The sequence below is a fragment of the Gouania willdenowi genome, chromosome 4 (assembly GCF_900634775.1).
Source record: "Gouania willdenowi chromosome 4, fGouWil2.1, whole genome shotgun sequence".
Lineage (NCBI taxonomy): Eukaryota > Metazoa > Chordata > Actinopteri > Blenniiformes > Gobiesocidae > Gouania > Gouania willdenowi.
Genome location: NC_041047.1, coordinates 38,987,238 through 39,007,132, shown reverse-complemented (window position 1 = coordinate 39,007,132; position 19,895 = coordinate 38,987,238). Strand labels below are relative to the sequence as shown.

Below are 19,895 nucleotides of genomic sequence, written 5' to 3'. Positions count from 1 at the left end.
CGAAGCAAGATGGTAGCCAGGATTGGAGCGCTGAACTCCTATTTCAAATCTCCTTCTCTAGGAGCCTGCAAAAATCTTTGGTGGCAACCCGAGAGGAAACAGACAAAGTACTTTTACAGCCACGACCTAAAAGATACACATTTGACCAAGAAGAAAAAACTAGCAGCTAATAACATGCTAACGAGCTTTGCTGACAAAGGAAATCATGTCGACAGAAATGGAGAAACTCACCTGCTGAAAGACGCCCTGAAGAATCTAAGGGTTGTGGTGGTTTTAATGAATGAGTCAAGCTTTAGGGTTGCTGGTCAGATGCTCACATGGTTTATTATTTCAATGGGTTTTGGGGAACAGACCAGTCTGAGATTCAGAGGTAACTAGGCTTTCAGTGTGTGTGCCTCTGTGAATCTGCTGCTGTTCAGTGTTCTCAGTGTTACTGTATGTAGGTTGCCGATAGCCGTAGTCAAAACAGTGTGCTATCAGTGTACGGTGGTATCTGGCCTGCTTAGGGCAGTCTGACCAGAACTGACCAGGAGAGACTTCTGTAATTACATGTGAGGACACATCAAAACCTCAGGTTTCTACTTGCTATGGTTCAGTGACTGACAATCCATCTTTGAAGGAGCCAAACTTGCTCTTGAGTCAACACAAGAGCGGAAGCATGACAGAGAAATCTGCACTAAACTCAGAAAGGGATGAATTGTGTTCTGGTGTACCGAGCAATCCTGAAAGTCTCTCACAAAAGCAGACAGATGTCTTTTTACTGAGCGGAGGAAGTCAAAGAAGCCCTGAAATCACTAGTGCTAATAAAGCAGTAGTGAGGACGTTCAAACACAATCCAACAAGAATTGGGATAATTTAATGTTATTGTGATGCTCTTTGTCAAGATTTCATAACTTTTAATTGGCTGCGTTACAATTTCTCACATACTTACAGTTTCAAAAAAATCAAATCCTCCATCTTAGAACAAGTGAAAACTGATCTATACGCAAATTGTATTTTAATTTATCTACAAGAACCCCAATTATTTAATCTAATAAATAACTTCTCAAAACTCTTTGTTTACTCCATTAACTGTTCGCATTCATCACTTATTCCTAGAAAACCCACATTACCCTCCTCCCTCCCAGATGTTAATAAATATTTGGATAGAAATATGTAGCACTGTGCTAAAACGGATGAAATAAATAAATAAAATAATTAAAAAATCAGTTTGACTGTTCTGGGAAGGTTCCCTTCAAGTGAAGTGAGCGTTAGAACGAGAGGGAGAGGAGACAGAGTTAGCATAGAGGCTACGCTAGGCCTCGTGGAGCTGAATTTACAGCTGAATTTGAGTATTTAATAATGAGTCACTTCCTGAGCGTCAAAAGATTCCAGTTGGATTTAGAGTTGTGTTGAATAGGACTTTAAACGATCAGGATCATGCAGCGTGAAGTTTCCATAACTAATTATATCATTCTGTTGACTCTGCATCCCATGAGAAAAGGATGGACTCTGCATCAACATTTTATTTTATTTTATACTGTATTCCAGTAAATTGGGGGGGGGGGGGGGGGGGGGGGGGGGGGGGGGTTTACGGGTTGCCAGCCATTTTAGAGCATTTAGAATATTTTAAGACCCACAGAATATTATGACTATGTTAAATCTGAAACCAGATTCTGAAAGAATAGACTCTTTTCTTTCATCAGTAAAAAGTGTTTCGAGCTTGTTTCATTCTTCTGTAATCAACAGTTGAATATACAGTAGGTGGGTTTGACATAAAATGCCAGTTTCTGTCCAAAAAACTGAGAAAACAGGCTTTTGTAAAAAAAAACAAAAAAAAAACATGTCAAGCAGAACAGTGACTTTGAGGATAATGTTTTTTGCTTTAGTGACAACAAATATCTGAACATTGGTTTCCTTCTATAAAACAACAAAAACACCACCAAGACCAGGCTTTTGATGGCAAAATGATTATTTTACAAATATATAACAATTACAATGTACAATTACAATTTTTACATTTGACAAAAATATATGAACTTATTTACAGGTATGTACGTGTATCGTGTGTGTGTGTCCACCCCTACACTGAATAGTTCAGCTTACTGAATCTGGATCAGGTTTGCTGATGTTTGTCAGATGAGCTGGGCTCATCACTTGGCCCAGGTTGATGATCGTCTTCTTTCATGATCGCAACACTCTCGATTGCCGACTTAGGACAATGAGTTAATATGAGGACAATGATAAGCAGACATGGTTAAAATAAAATAAAAATTATTCAATTCTGGAGAGAAATATTGATTCTATAGTATAGTCACCTAAAATATTTAGCTTTTTTATTTATTTATTGTGAATGAATATCCCGATGCTGGGATGGGTGGACTTTGAAGGGGCCTGGGTTTTGTGGCCTTTCATTAACAGATAGATATTCATGTAACGCTTAAAATATCATAAAGATTTAAGAAAAAAAGGAGAGGCCGTACTTTCATCTTGCTTTTCCTTTTTTATGCCATTAACTGTTACTAACTCTTTATGTGCTCTTCAAAGGTAGTTTTATTTCATTTGCAAGATTTTGATTAAAAGTGCACACATTTCCACAAATCTGAAAATGACCTTTGGTAAACTGGTTTAGAGGTCAATTTTTTGTAAATTTGAAATAAATACAACACAAGGATTTAAACAAAAGTCTTTACTGAAACAAAGACATGGATTTTTAGAAAATGTAGAAGGATAATCAGGAAGTTTCTCCATCTGTCGTAACATCTTCAGATATACTACAGGATATTTACAAAGTGTTTCACCTCCAGCACAGTGAGATACAAACAAATGAGCTGATAAAGTGTGTGTTCAGTCTGAGCGCTCAGAGACACGCTGAGAGAATGAGGAGCACAGGGCGGGGACAGATAGTGGATTCAGGACTGGGGGACTGTGATGGGTTGTGTTGCTGTTTTGTTGGACTGGGGGCTCTGTCTCAGCGCCATGTGCCCACGATCTGTGTCCTGTTCCTGGTGCAGACGGCTCCTTGTGATGTCTCCTTACCTAGATCCTCTGTACCCAGCCATGTGCCAGTGTCCTTATTTTAATTTGTTGTGTCTGTGTGTGGTGGACAGGGTTTGTACAAGGTGGGTGTATTTTAAACTACAGTATGTAAAAGCACTTAAAGCTGCATCTCTTTGTATGAAAAGCGCTTTTTATAAATAAACATTGATTGATTGATTGATTGATTGATTGATTGATTTGTTGGCGTTACCAAGTGGAACCGAGGTCACATAGTCAGAACCGAGCGTGTGACCAGGCCACATCAACTCTACTCATGGCAAAGAAGGAATGAAGTTCCTCATCCAGAGTGTGGCATGCTGGGAAAAAAATGCTGGAGTAGAGGAGGGAGGAGGCAGGTTCTTGGAACATTGGCGTGACATTGGATGGAAACATGTTGCTCGTCTGTGGAGGGATTAGGGATTGTGTCCCACCTGCAGGTGAACAAATGAGCCAGACTTGGACTGAGCTGGAATGTCCCAGGAGTTAGTTCTGCTCCCCCAACAGGACTCTGTAGTCCTGTAACTGGTTCCAGTTGCTCTGCTCCCAGTGAGCGTTACAGAATGGGATAAGTGGGAATCACAGGAGGCACTGACGGCACAGAGACGAACACTGAACAGAACGCGACCACCTCTGACGCGTGTCTGGGACGGTGAAAAATTTGTGCACAAAGACTGCATCGTTCAGTCCCAGAACATGTTCACAAGATGGAAGAAAAACCAGTAAAAAACAGGAGGAGCAGGTGCTCCATAGTCTCCTCAGTGCGGCTAGCTGCTCAGGCTTTCAGTGCTGGTGTGTGTGTGTGTGTGTGTGTGTGTGTGTGTGTGTGTGTGTGTGTGTGTGTGTGTGAGGGGGCACAGGCTCACTCCATGATGGCTCTGTAAATCACAGGCTCGATGTAGTCCCCTCTGTAGCGTGAGTTTATGACTCTCTGTCTCTTCGACTCCCGGATGATCTCCTTCTCTTCAAAGATGCCGTCGAACCTCCGGTCTGAGGCTTTGGACTGCAGAGAGAACACAGTGTGTGTGAAGTGTGTGTGAGAGTGAGTGGTCACGTTTACATGGGAGCTGTAATTCAGAATAACCGTAACCGTAACCCTAACTCTAACCCTAATTAATTAATCTTTAAACTGACCTTTGACACTTAATTACTAATTCAAAATTAATTCCGAATTAAACCTAAATCCGAATTAGGTAGCTGTTTTATTCTGAAATAAATGATTCCTCTTTCTTGTAAACACTTAAATCTGCTTTAAGTTAATTCTGGTCATTCTGCTCATGTGCGACTTGCCGCGATGACGCTCGTGACAACATAATCCAAGACGGCCGCCCGGACTCAAGCCGAGACTATTTATTTAATAAGAGCCTTAAAAAACATGGATATAATGAAAAGAGTGGATAACATGAGGTCATTCACAGACACAGAACTGCTTCATCAGGCATGAAGCACCAGACCTTCACTAATGATGCGCAGATCATTAGGAAGTCCATTTTTTACTCGTCGTCGTTTAGAGTAAATGGTAAAATGGTAAATGGACTTGATTTTATATAGCGCTTTATCACCACAGTGAAGCAGTCTCAAAGCGCTTTTACATAACAGCTCATTTACCCAATCACTCTCACATTCACACACCAGTGGGACAGGACTGCCATGCAAGGCGCTAGTCGACCACTGGGAGCAACTTAGGGTTCAGTGTCTTGCCCAAGGACACTTCGACACATAGTCAGGTACTGGGATCGAACCCCCAACCTCTCGATCAGAAGACGACCCACTACCACCTGAGCCACGGTCGCCCCCAGAGTGGAGGTAGAGCAGCTTTGATTGGCCAAAGTTTGGACTTCCATCTCTCTTCTCCTGCTCCACAGTAGAAAGTGAAACCGTATGTTTTTAATCGAGCTGCTGCTTCAAAACTACAATCAAAATAAAAGTGAAAACCGTTCTCGTGTGGTCTTCTATGTTGTAGCTGAAAAGAAAAGGTTTGTTGTGTGTTTTTTCCCGATAGATGTGAATACGTCACATTCGCATACCTGTCAAGTTTTCATACCAAGCTCCAGTATCACTTATATTTTAAGATAGATGTATAAGAAATCTAAAATACCCACTTGTCAACCACTTAGTGAATACAATTATGTGATTAGAATCTGGCAGGTCGACCTTTATTAACATTAAAATGCTGTGAACATTCCTACTAGGGCTGGTGATATGGACCAAAACTCATATCTTAATATATTTTCTCAAAATGGTGATATATGATATAAATCTAGATAATTTTATCAAATAAAGTCTGACCAGAAAAACAATTCTGGGTTAAATTTGCTGATGCAAAATGCTACACAGGGACATTTATTAACAAACAGCTGATCAATATGTGCCACTCATTAATCATCTAACTGAGCTTTACATGTTGTTCTGAGAAGTAAAAGCAACGACTCCTAAAACTAGTATTTTGATACATAATAAGCCATTATATATATATATATATATATATATGAAACATTATAGTTTTCTATATCGCCAAAATAGAAAACTCGATACATCTTGAATCTCGATATATCGCCCAGCCCTAATTCCTAAATTATAAAACAGCCTAAATAAAAACATAAATGTGTATATGAAGCTCATGTGTTTATTTAATATACTTACAGTTTATATACAAGTCAACACGTTACATATTTACTGTTAATTTCACATTGCTTGTCTTTAAGTTTGACATTAACATTTTATTTTCATTAGATAATTTCTCATGTTCACTCATGTGGTTCTCTGATATTCACTAATGACTTATACACATTTAATACAGACTTTACATTCTTTAACACTTTTTAAAGCTGTGTATATTTGTGGAGCTTGTGATTGGCTGATGTTTCATGGTGACTTACATGCTGTGGTAAACGTTAAAATCTCAGTTATTAATCTAACAGAACATGTAACTGTGTCACATCCTGATGGTCTTTAGGAAGATAAACTCTCCGTCACATTTTACAACATATTTACACCAGTTCTTTGTTTTTTTCGCCGGAACGTCTTCATTCATCATCTCTGTTCTGAGTTGTTTCTGGGTTTGTTGCCGATGTCGGCACTAATCTCGTGAGAACTGCCACACAGGCCATTTCAGGAGGCAGTTCTCACGAGGTTAGTGACGCCATTGAGTTTAGTAAGACATTTTTTAATTATTACTACAGTAAAATACGGGATATTTACAGGAAAATACTTATACGGGAAGATGGCGGAAAAGAGGGGTAAAATACGGTAGTTTTCCGGCCAAAACGGGATACTTGACAGGTATGCACATTCGCCCCCTGTCCAATCAGAACCCTTCCCAAGCCCCAGACCAAAACCGGAATAGAATAGAATCGAATAAACCCGTTTTTCATGTAAACCTCAATTCAGAATTCCTATTTCCATGTAAACACAAAGCAGAACACTTGGAATAATTTATTTTGGAATAACTAATTCCGAATTAAAAAACATAATGTAACCATAGCCAGTGTGAGGGAGGCAGCGTTCCTCACGTGCACTGAGCAAAGGCAGAGTGAGCTCCTACCAGTCGGGATTTCACTCTCTTTGGGAGTTCTTCATCCAGAGTGTAGACGTCGTCTCTCTTAGTCGTCAACTGGGAGCCGTCCTCAAACTCCACCTGTGTTCACAACAAGGACACGCGCGCGCGCGCGCGCACACGCGCACACACACACACACACACACACACACACACACACACACACACACACACACACACACACACACACACACACACACACACACACACACACACACACAAGCTCTGTGTGGGATGCGTACACCAGGGTTGGGGTCAATTATAATTGTAACCGTGTAATTGATAATTACAATTATGGCGTAATTAAAATAGTAATTTTTAAAATCGGTTGCTGTTGTAATTGTAATTAAATTGTAATTGAGTTCATATAATTAGGGCCCGTGCACAACAGTGGGAAGGACCCTATTGTAATACACCTCGTTTTTATTATTATTTTATTTATGGCAAAATTATTGCATTTTTGAGGGCCTAAACACGCCCATGTCAGATAGAGCGAACATGGGCTCGTCTGTAAACGGTCACATTTACTGGTTCAATAAATGGGAAGAGATTCAAATTCTGAAGTAGATGGTTATGATTTACAGTCCACATAAACAGGACTGAATCATAACATAACCTAACCACTAGAGCGGACATGGGCTCGTCTGTGAACGGTCGCATTTACAGACCTTGGAGTCGCTGTTAGCTTACCAATAAACGGGAAGAGATTCGTCATCTTTATAATAAGTATTGACTAAGCCACTGGGAGTGAGGCCCAAGGCCAAAGCAGGCTGACTTGATAAAACTGTATCATGTTTTTCTGCAGTCAGTGCCTTCTCCTCTACCTTCTCAGTCTTCTCTATTTCAGGTGTTGTGAAGCTGATGATGGCAGTTCCTGATCTGTGGTTCACGGCTCAACTAGTCTGAGACACTCTGATGTTCTATCTCTCTATCCTGTTCTGTTGGTCCTTCTGTCCACTAATCCCAACCAGTTGACGCAGATGGCTGCCACCTCTGAACCTGGTTATGCTGGGGTTTCTTCCTGTTGTTTCTTCCCACTGTCGCTAAATGCTTGTTCATGTGGATCTTGTTGGGTTTTTTCTTTCTAATTATGAATTTTATATTTTGATAAGCGCATTGAGATGACTTTGTTGTAAATTGCGCTATACAAATAAAGTTGAGTTGAGTTGATTTCCCTGACCTGGGTAAGTACTGTTATTTCTTTCTACCACACTTCCAAAGATTACACAATGTAACCTTATTGTCTAATGATTTACATCTGTTTTATGCCCACACAGAAACAAATCAAGCATCTCCGGTTATAATCTAACGGAACCGTCATTCATAGTCATAGCGCCACCTATTGGTAAAAGGAAATCAGAAGCATTATATTTGCACAAAACATTGCAGGAAAGTTTGTGATATAATCCTTAAAAAAGGTCAGCTACACCTCAACACTTTAATATTTCTGAAACCCCCACCGACATGCAACACGCCTCAACGTGCGCCACTTCCCAGCACACATGTGGTTGCGAGGGTCCGTTCATCGATGCTTGCAGCTTTAATTGACTTTGTAATTGTAATTGCCATGAAAATTCTATAAAAAAAATTGTCAATTATAATTTCTGGCAAAACTGGGGAACCATGTTACAGTTCTATGTACAGTCCTTCACATATGTAGGTAATTATTAAAACATGTTTGTTAAAGCTTTCCTCCATTTTACCATTTAAAAAATATTTAAACCTATATTTTCATTGATTAGGAAGTTTAACAAGGTAACCAATAGATAGAAAAAAAATAAATGATAGATATTTGTGTTTAGTGTATTTAACAGCCGATTTAGGATTTAGATGCTAACAGAAAGCTAACACAAGCGGGAGGTTACGTTTTTTTAAGGTTTTTTATTTCAGGCTCAGTAATTGCGATTAACTGACTTGAGTAATTGACTTTCTAAGGATAAAAAAGAATTGTAATTATAAGTTAATTGTAATTGTAATTAAAATCGTAATTGTAACTCAAATACAAAATTGACCACAACCCTGGCACGCACACATACACAAGCTGTGTTGCAAATGTCATAATAACGTACTACTCATAATAAGTCTGACGTCTAAATGAGTATGTAGTGCTTTCACATTAGATATGATGGAAAGATTGAGCATCATCCATGAATCCAATTGGCAACAACGAATCGTGATTCAAATTAAATCGTTAATATTAATTGTTACACCGCTACTATGATATATATATATATATATATATATATATATATATGTAATAATTCATTTCTATGGCTTTTTATGTGTTTGAAGTAAGATGGAGTAATGAGGTGAAAGTGCTCTGGTTTCATACATTCCGACGTTCCACTGCTCATATCTGAGACCAGTGCACACGACTCTTACCAGGTACATCTGGATGACGTGAGCTGCTACAAACTTGGCTCCGTACACCAGGCCGTCAGTCCAGCGCACCTGAACCACCTCCCCCTGTGGTGGGGGTCCGAGCTGAGCGCAGTCCCTGCTCTGACCAACGACACACACACACACACACACACAGTTACTGTCAGTTACTGACCCAGGACCTTAGCCTTAGGCTGCGTCTCATTTCTCCCCCTTAACCAGTGACGTGCAGTCAGGGTAGGCAAGGTAGGCAGTGCCTACCCAAGGGTGAACTGATATTTTGATTATTTGTTTTAATTATAATATAATTATAAATGATCTAATCTTCAATTTCTGATAGCCTACAGTACCTGTAAATTTGAAAGTGTCAGCATTTTGTGCTTTTCATAGCCCAAATCGCTAAACAAAGCTATTTCCTAACCGCTGTAAGGCAGGAGGAGGCCACACCCCTTCTCAAAAGCACATTGCTGCTCTGCCTCTCTTCCCATAGCATGTTTTTATGTTTGCGCATGCACAATCAGTTCCCCAAGATGAAAACCATTTACGTAAAAAGGCAGCTCTCTACGCTGCCTTGGGATGCTAAATGCTGTACGTAAGTTCACACTGCATTAGAGAATTGATATCACGTGACCGCTGCTGCTACGTTCTCTAGCGAGTGGGCGGGATAACACTACAGTCAGAATGACAGCGCAAGAGACAATAAAGAAAAACATTTGAGGGAAAAAAAGATGGGAGACCAATATGGAATCAGAACAGTATCATAATGAATGAACTCTTGCAGGGTTTTTCACGAATGCACATGCTTTGTTTCACAGTTGTATATCAGATTTACAAATGCACACGATCTGTCTCGCAAATGCACAAACACTGGTTCACAAATATATTTTTGTTTCGCAGTTGTATTTCAAATTCACAAATGCACACGAGCTGTTTTGCAAAAAGAGCTACTGATATGTGCGCATAAGCAGTGTTCAAACAAGAGTGTGGAGAAAATGTAAGAAGCCATATGATTGGCTGAAAGCAAACACACCTGATTGGCTGATTAATCTGTCAATCAGTTTTATCAGCCAATGGTTAACCCGCGACGTCAGAGCAGTCTCAAAATTCATTGCACACATTTCTCTCACAAATACACAGAGGTTTCACAGCACAGAAGCAGTTTGTAAATGCACATTCAGCAATTTGCATCATCTGTGGATTTATATTACAAGTGTGCCTCAAAATGATATTTGTGAAGTAGAGCGTGTGTATTTCAGAATTTATATTACAAGTTTGCATAAAATATATATTTGCAAAACAGATCGTGTGCATTTGTGAATCTGAAATACAACTGTGAAACAAAGCATGTGCATTCGTGAAAAAGCTTGCAAGAGTTCATTCATTATGATACTGTTCTGATTCCATCGACCAACACTCGAGTTACCAGACGTTCAGCAAAGGTAAGGTCAGAAAATTGTTTGTTTTTTCTACAGTGAATGGTACAAAAGGGAGGATTGGCTTGGTGGATGTGTCTCACTGAGACTGTTCTGAGCTCCATGGAACACTATAGGGCCTTTGTTGATTTTTTACATTTATTTTCTTTAAAGAACCCTCAATAACTGCATTAGAGCCTCAGATTTTCAGTGATTGTGGAAAAAACTGACAGAAAATACGCATTTCACATCCTGAAATGATAATTTGTTATCTTTTAAAAATCAAAATATAAGTGGAAATTGCCATCCAACACTCTGTATAGCCTCAAAATGCATGTTTTAGTAAAATATCACATTTACACACAATGGCCCTCATTTATCAACCATTCGGACGTTTAGATATGAGCGTACGACGTGCGTTCGAACATATTTACTTACATTTCTGTATTTGTAAATTCCTGTGAGCGTACGCTACGATCAGATCTCACGTCGGGTCTGACAATAATCTGAGTGGATGAGTGGTTCAGCACAGCAAAATCTGACTGAGACTGAAAATAATTATTAAAGAAGCCTCAGCTGTCATGGAGCATATGCAGACACATTCAGAACAGATCAAAACAGATTATTTAAACTAATTAAACAAAAAAAAATAAAGTTAATACTGATATCACTTTTTTGGTTTTCCTTTCACGGAATAACGCATAACCCCGCTAATAGACGCTGCTACCGGAATGCATACAGTAGGTTCATGCAGGACGCAGCCCTGCTATGCGCTGTGTTGGAGAATGAGGTCCTACAAGCGACAACATTTAGTCTTTTTTTAATGCTTTTTAAAGGGTTTTATAAAAACATTTTAACGTGTTACTTATTGCCTAAAGCGTGCGGACAACTGAGGTCGATACAAACGTCATATTTCCGTGTGTCTCTCCAGGATCTTTGCTGTGAAGTTGTTCGCAGCGCGCACGGGGGGCAGACGTCATCTACTCTGTAGATGGTCCTCTTCTACAGAGCGTTTAAATCAGGGGTGTCCGGGAGTCCACCAGGTTTTCAATGTGTCCCTGCTTCAACACTTTGCAGAAACTCTGTGAACGAGCCTCTCAGCTGTGTTTGAGCTGGGACACATCCTTTAAAGTCTAGTTTTCACATGTTTAAAAAGGACATCTTCGTTTTGCTCCACCTCAGATGTGAAGATGCCGATTTTCATCTTTGAAAAGTTTCATTTCTCATTTGACCTTAGTGGGGCGGGGCCCCTGAAACAGTTTGTTAATGACATTAATGACACATTTTTCAACACCCGATCATTTGTACGCTGGGATTGGTCAAATACGAATGTTTCATAAATCACACGTTGGTCCTGTCGTACGACCAAATGTGAACTCAGATTTACATCCGTTTTCACGCAAGGCTGATAAATAAGGGCCAATATGTCATGGTAAATGAGTGTCGGAATGATAGAAATGTCAATTCATGCACAAAATCTGACAAATTGATGTGATTTGACAAATTTCACCTTTTGAAATGGAAATATGTCTCACGTTCTAAATCCTCACCCTCATGTTTTGGGACAATATCACACATTTCCAGCATATTATTCACCTTATAATGGGTGGTTTCATGTTAGCTTTAGCAAGTGTAGCTGCACGTCAAATTTCCTGTAAAACAGCTTGTGATCTCAGTGCACGTTTGATTCACAATGACAATCGCGAACTCCATCAATCCATTTCAGGATTGATTAAGACTGACTAGAGAAAGACGATGAAATAAAAACGAACGAAATGGAAAAATACAAACTGGTTAAACTGAAACAGAATTGAAGACATTTTTAAACAAAGATGGCTTTTTTTTGCAGTTACATCAGATGTCAAACTCATGTGATTCAGGGGCCAAATAGAAACCAGGGCTGGGAAACATAAATAATATGTAAATATCCAAGCAAAGGTAAATATTGTGGAGTTTCATTACATTTGTGTATTTGGATGGACTGAGATAACAACTGAATTACTTAATAATTCAGAAAATGACTGATGGTTTATTTGTTATTTTTGCTTTTTCCTGAGCACCAAATGGGATGCACTGAAAGCAGTGCTTTCTCAACCTTGGGGTCAGGGCCCCACTGGGGATCGCGAAACACTGGGAGGGGGTAACCAGATGCCTTCAAGAAACTAAGAATATTTTTTTGAACAATTTGAGCTCATTTTAACAATTGTTCAGCAACAACACCAAACTTGCCATGTTTTAACCTTTTTTATCACTTTTTCTTGCCATATTTGTGCTCCTTTTAATACATTTTTGCTACATCACTCCCATTTCTGCCACTTCTCCATCAATTACCAATGCTTTTTCTGCAGATTTCTTTACTCTATCAAGACATTTTAAGCACTTGAAAACCCTTTCCACCACTTTTCCACCTAATAGTGTAAATGTTGACCCATTATTGTCACTTTTAACCTCTTTTCACCATATTTCATGCTTATTTTTTGCCAATTTAACCACATTCACAATTTGTCGTGCCATTTATTTTATTATTAAACTAATTGTTCCTACTTTTTTAAATGATAACACCCCAAACTGGATATTATTCAGATGAATAAATAAATGTGGTTATCACAGATTCATAAAACAATGGATCATCATTTTGCTGACTTTATGGATGGACCCCAAAAAGCTCTCCCCTGTACCCCCTTATAGACGGCCCTGTCTCCACATGGCTGTTCTTCAATGCTTTTGTCTGTGTTCAATCACCTTCAACAAGTACAGTGGGGGTCCCCAGTCTCTGGGACCTTTATTTTGGGGGTCAAAGGCTAAAAAAGTTGAAAACCAGTGTTTTAAGGGGGTGGATTTGGATTTGAATTCATGTTGATGTTGATGGGGGTTAGACTCACCACGATGTCCTCAGGGAAGAGATTATCACTAAACGAGCCGTCATCAAAGTTGACTTCGTAGAAAACCTCCTTGGAAAGCTGCACCACGTCGCACTGGTAGTATCTGCCATTTTTGTGTTTGCATATGACCTTCTGTCCGACGCTCAGCTCGTGCATGGCAGCTTTATTGCGCTTTAATTTAAGTTGAACAAATATAATGGGTCAGGAGGAGTGTTTCTTAAATGTTGCGAGTATCTCTGGGTTAAAACTTTCCACGGGCCTTACCTCCGTCTGGGCGGGGCCTTTGTGTCTGCAGCAGGTGATGTGAACCACAAAGGGCCATTCATCAGGCTGCATCAGCACACCGGCCGCCTGCGCACACGTCGGGTGGTATGCAGTGGGACAGCGGCCGTGAGAGCACTGCACACAGCATCCGGACGCTTTCTTCATCCGCTTCTTACAGTAGTAACATTTCTGTAGGACAAGGTCAGAGCAGAGTTTAACATCCAACATGTGGCCTCATTCTGCTTTAACCCTCGGAACCTCTTTGTGACCAAAAGTGACATTTTGGGCGTTTTTATTTGTTTGGCTCCCATTATTTCGGTCATTTTAAAGGCTAGCTGTATGAAATTTTGCCACTATGTTTTTTTCATTTTTATCTGCTTAATTTCAAATTCCTGTGTATTGGAACTGTATAGAAAAGGAGATGTGCATCATACTGACACTTAGTAACCTTGTGATCAAATTTGCCCCGTTAACTCCCTTGTGTGTTTGCTCCTGTACTCCTTCTGGCTTTTGTCTTGCAGGTCCGTGGGATCCTTAGTGTGGAGTTACAGAGTCTCAGCGGCTCTGTCTCCACCCTCTCCTCTGCACACACCCAACACAGCATAACGTGGATGGCTGTTCATCATAGGAATGGGATCCACACAAGGTTCCTGCTGCTTAACAGAAGGTTTTCCTTGCCGCCATGATGAATTCATGTTGGGTGTGGGATACATATGTATGTGTATATACGTATATATGCATATGTGTGTATCCATAAAATGAAGAGTCCGTCCTTAAGACTGCTCTACTGTAAAGTGCCTTGAGATACCATTGGTTATGATTTGGCGCTATACAAATAAAAGATTGATTGATTGATTGATTTAACGACATATTTTGTTTATACTGTAATCTTGACATATAATGCTTTTTTAATTAATACCCATTAAATCAAAGCCTCTACCTTCAAAATAAAGGGAAAATATGTTTTAGGTGTAATAACCCCCTACCAACCAGAGACCATTAGCTTTAGGGAAATTTCAGTGAAGGCCTGGATTTTTTATCTTCCAAAATATACAAGATGTAAGTGTAAGTGTATTTTTTTTTCTTTAAGATGTTTTTGTGCCAAAAATAATAATGCATAAAAATAAATTCTGCTATCAAGTAATGACACAGTCATGGCTGTAATATATTCATCTAAAAAATTTCACTTTGGTCCTCATTTTTGGAAATACTGCATATTTAGTATTTTTCCTGCTTAAAAAATAGAGGTTCTTGTGACGAAAAGTCCATACAAACATAAAAAAGGTTCGATCATATAATAAATGTTTTATCTATCGATAAGGTCTGAAGTAGTTGGAAAAGATCTGATGTGGTGAAAGTACAAAAAAAATGAATGGAGTACATTTTTATTGCACTTTTTTGAGACAGACCGTTTCAGGTGTACAAGTGTATGTAAATTTAAAGGAGTGCACAAGGATTAAAAAACAAACATTTTCACAATCTGAGTGTGTTTGTGTGTGGCTCACTAGTTTAAATCTCTGCAGAGGGATCCCACTTAAATCCACAGGACTTCTCTCTGTGATGTTAACAAATCGGGCCTCCAGTACAGCTACGGCACACAGCACGTGCACCCACCTGCAGCACAGAGGTCTGTGTTATTATCTGCAGGTCAGACAGCAGCAACAAATCCATTAACACATGACCTAATATAATAAAGCCCTGTCCATAGTCAACACTGATCAACTCATGAAAGAGGAATTAAAGCTCCCATGTAAACATGGACAATTACAATTCAATTATGATTATGACAGCAACAGATTTTTAGAATTACAACTAAAATTATATTTACGTCCTAATTGTAATTAATTATCGATTACGCGATTACAACTGCAATTGACCCCAACCCTGCTTCAAACTATGGGTCAGTTTGAATCTTTTCTGTAGTTTCATGTCTGTCTGTGTCGTCTCGAACAAGCCACTGTGAAAGGAGTTTGAATGGATCAGAGTTTTAATTTTAGCAACATTTATTTTCTCCTGTGAATTGTTTAGTTCAGTGTGCGAGGTTGTGGATGTCACAACAAAAAACTCTCATCCGCGTTCAGAGTATTTTGTCTATGTTTTGGTCAGACTGTCGGTGTCTCATTACCATCAACCTCAATTTAACCGAAACTCATTAAATAGACGCAGAACAACTAAAGACTTGTTGCTCATATGGCCTGTAAAGCTAATATTGCTTTGTGTTACTGATCAATACTTTCAATATTCAGTATTTAAGTGATTTCAGCTGAATTGATGTGATTCACAAACAGTTTCCAAGCTGTGGAACAACTTACTTGTTGTTGTTGGCTTTTTGCAATGCTCCGCCTCTCAATGAACACAGGCAGCAGTTCTACACAAAAGAACAGGTCATCATCATGTTATAACAAATACTTGGTAGAGGATAAGAGAGAGAGCACGTAACCATTGATTCAACTGTGTACTCACAACCCTGAGATACTCTTTGATAATACGTTTGTCTAAGCTTCTACATGACCTACATGGCTCATTTGTTTTTTCCCACTGAAATAGAACCCTTAGATGATGTGAAATTTTGGAAATATATGATCCTGAGTGACAAATAAATCATGTTTTAAATACAAAAATCTGTAGTTCGGCCAAAAAACTAAATATTTAAATCAATTCAACTTTATTTGTACAGTGCAATTTACAACAAAGTCATCTCAATGCGCTTATCAAAATATAAAATTCATAAAAAGAAAGAAAAAACCAACAAGATTTACATGAACAAGCATTTAGGGACAGTTGCGAAGAAACAACTTCCTTTTAACAGGAAGAAATCTCCAGCAGAACCAGGTTCAGAGGTGGCAGCCATCTGCGTCAACTGGTTGGGATTAGTGGACAGAAGGACCAACAAAACAGGATGGAGAGATAGAACATCAGAGTGTCTCAGACTAGTTGAGCCGTGAACCACAGATCAGGAACTGCCATCATCAGCTTCATGACACCTGAAACAGAGCAGAGAGACAAGGACGAGGAGAAGGCACTCACTGCAGAAAAACATGATACATTATTATCAAGTCAGCCTGCTTTGGCCTTGGGCCTCACTCCCAGTGGCCTAGTCAACACTTATTATAAAGATGACGAATCTCTTACCGTTTATTGGTAAGCCAACAGCGACTCCAAGGTCTGTAAATGCGACCGTTCAGAGACGAGCCCATGTCCGCTCTAGTGGTTAGGTTATGTTATGATTCAGTCCTGTTTATGCGGACTGTAAATCATTACCAGCTACTTCAGAATTTGAATCTCTTCCCGTTTATTGAACCAGTAAATGCAACCGTTTACAGATGAGCCCATGTTTGCTCTAGCGATCAGATTATGTTATGATTCAGTCCTTTACATCAAATATGAAGCCAATTCACATTATCGAAGGCTGTAAAAACAGAAATAGTTGAATGAATGTATTGACATCAACTGTAGCAAGTTTGGTGATAATAATAACCACTAGGCCAAAAATACACGTTTTTGTACAAAAAAGTTCAGGCGGAAGCCCACTTTGCCACAAATGTACCAAAGTTTTCTACAAGTATGCAACTGTAATATTTCAGTCAAATTGATTCAAATTATTGTTAGTCTTAATTTTGACCACTACATATTGCAATTTGGTTTGAAATAAACAAATATTTTTATTCAGGTCTCTGCGGGGCCATACGTAATGCTATTCTTAGTTCCACTCTTTGATGCAGTTTACGCGTGGCTCTAGTTCAGCAATGCTTTTACCTATCAGAATGTTTGGCACTAAGGCGGTGGGCTTTAGCCCTGGCCAATCAGGGCGGGGTAAATGAGGCACCGGCCATTTTAAGCATGAGCGCTATGCACCTCATTGGACGGATTTGTCGACTGAGAAGTACTCGGATGTGTGTAATGGCGGCATCTATCTGACTACACGATATGGATTTATCAAAATATGGAGTTTTATGCACATTAGAGCAACTTTTGATAACAAACAACAAAGTTAAGACACAATTTGTCATCATTGTTGACTTTTTCCACTGTGTATTTTCTGATTTTATGGCGGCGTTTTGGTACGTAACATACCTGACCGGTATCAGTGGATTTGGCTCAGCCTGTATTTTTACGTAGGCTCTTGTTATAGAGCTCTGTGTTTATTTTGTGACTTACAGCAGTGGGAAAAGGCAGAGTTTGCAGAGTTGTTGACTTTTCCCCCTTTGAACATAATGGCCTGGTGTGTGCCGTGGCCTTTTGTTCTGACTGAGTTGGCTACAGTTTTAGCTTCTATAGTTTCTGAGGATTACGGAGAGGTATAGAATGTGTGATTTAATTCATTCTTTACAATATTTAGACCCATGAGTCATGGAAGCTGGAGGTTAATCAAAATAAACACAGGGTTTGGAAACTAACTAACTAAGTCAGTCAGTCAGTACAAAATATTTTACCAAATTAGTTAGTTCTGAAACGTTAAGATCTATTCAAGACTATTAAAGTGCAAAATTGAGTGGGCCTTTCCAGTGTACTAGTGTAACAGAGGTCTGACAGTGTGCCATGGTTAGTAGCAACAATGTGACACAGGGAATGCAAGTTGTTTCCATCACTTATCTTTCATAGCATCGTACAATGGCTCAAATGCCTTTGACACTTATTTTGCAAGATTTTTTAAATAACAATTGATCAGCTATTGATTATAACATCAAACAACAACTACCTATGTGCTATCATGTTTAATTTTAAGATTACAATAGACATAGTTTACATCCAACACACTTCTCTCTTCAGCCATTGTCAGTATTCCACATTAGCCAGCCATGTGGCATCGAAAGCACGTTTTCCAGGTATTTCTAAAAGTTTGATATGCCATTCAAACCACTGATAATCCCAGACTTGTCTCAGCAGCGTGCAAACTAATTTACCTGGAGAGTTAGATCGTGTGAAATTGTGAGATCTCGTGATTCCCGCTCAATGATGCGACTGGTATGTAGCACTCTCACTTTGAGATAACGCTTAACATTTTTGGGGTTTGATATATTTTACACACTAAAATAAAAAAGGCTATATTTACAAAACTTGTCCAAAACAGTTTTTTCAAAATCCATAATTTTTCAAAAAATTTCATGACCTTGGGGACCCCACAAATTAGCTGCGTCATTGTTTAAGCCGAAAGCTTCAAATCTTGGGAAAAAGTAGCGGCTTATAGTCTGGAAAGTATGATAGATTTCCTGAAAATTGTCTGAATAAATGAAACCTTAACATAGGCTGTGTGTATTGTCCACCTCTAATCTTGTAAAACATTCGGTGTCTGTTTTCCAGACACAGACTCAGGGATCACTGACCTCATTCACGGCGTTGGCTTTACAGCGTGCACACTTCCAGTCCTTGCTCACACTGCCTGGATCCACTCCATAGCATGCTGCAACACACAAACACAGACGTGTAAACGGATTCCTGGTCCTGGGGTCCAACACTGAGGTTCAGCGACTGACCGCTGTGAACGCGGACGCTGCACTCGGAGCAGCTGAGAAGGATGCTGGTGCCGTCTTTCTCCAGGTGAGCCGTCACTGGCTGCTGCTCACACTCGGAGTCTTCTTCTGTGGTGGTGGAGAAACACATCTCTGGGATCAGAGGTTTGGTCCGCATCCAGCCGCCAGCACCCGTTACAGGAGCGTCCAGACTTTTGGAGCATTCAGTCTGAAAGCAGGAGCCCCCCCTAGGTTAGTCATCACTAGGGAATCTCAGAGTGTATCAAACTTAACATTCTGACCAAAAAAATAGGGATTAAAACTACTGCAAAAATAAAAAATATAAAAGTCAAGCCGGACTCTGATAGATTGAATGTAAGATGGAACTAACAGTCAATTACATTTCATATTGTCCATATCATGTTTTCAAGAATTCTCAGAATGCTTTTGATTATTTGCACTAAAATAAAGAGAAAACGTTGAAATTCACATTATTCTGATTTTCATTTATTCCTTCGATTAGCCATTTTTAGGGTGGAGGGGGTCTGCTGGTGTCTGTCTCCAGCTGTCATTGGGCAGGGTGCCAGTCCATCACAGGGATAAAGTGTATGTGGTACAGGAAGTAACGTAAAATAATAGGGAAGGATGCACCAAAATGAAACATCTAAACACTGAAATAAATTATCGCAACTACTGGTTCCATTTCAGAAATTAATACTTCAAAAAATAAATAATATATAAAATTATGAAAATTCTTACATTTTTAATATAATATTTACTGACATTTTAGCAATACACAATATAAAATATAAAATCAAATGTTTAACTTGACCTCATGTATAAATTAATTAATAATATAATGGCCAATAAATGGCAGGGCTGCTGAAGGAGAGTCAAATTAAATATGTTATCTAATGAAAACTAAGTATTTAAATCA

The 19,895-nt window shown here is 39.2% G+C and overlaps 1 protein-coding gene across 1 annotated transcript in view; it reads right to left on the bottom strand.

Annotated features, from left to right (window-relative positions):
• Nucleotides 1-3,062: 3,062 nt before the first annotated feature.
• kdm4aa (lysine (K)-specific demethylase 4A, genome duplicate a) overlaps nucleotides 3,063-19,895 on the bottom strand; it is a 46,948-nt gene continuing 30,115 nt past the window's right edge. Inside the window, exons 14-22 of the mRNA XM_028444064.1 lie at nucleotides 18,983-19,187; nucleotides 18,833-18,909; nucleotides 15,821-15,876; nucleotides 15,014-15,122; nucleotides 13,509-13,697; nucleotides 13,245-13,415; nucleotides 8,954-9,073; nucleotides 6,560-6,652; nucleotides 3,063-4,018 (exon numbers count right to left, since the gene is read on the bottom strand). Coding sequence (XP_028299865.1) covers nucleotides 3,878-4,018; nucleotides 6,560-6,652; nucleotides 8,954-9,073; nucleotides 13,245-13,415; nucleotides 13,509-13,697; nucleotides 15,014-15,122; nucleotides 15,821-15,876; nucleotides 18,833-18,909; nucleotides 18,983-19,187 — 1,161 coding nt within the window. The 3' untranslated portion in view covers nucleotides 3,063-3,877. The remainder of the gene's footprint in view (nucleotides 4,019-6,559; nucleotides 6,653-8,953; nucleotides 9,074-13,244; nucleotides 13,416-13,508; nucleotides 13,698-15,013; nucleotides 15,123-15,820; nucleotides 15,877-18,832; nucleotides 18,910-18,982; nucleotides 19,188-19,895) is intronic.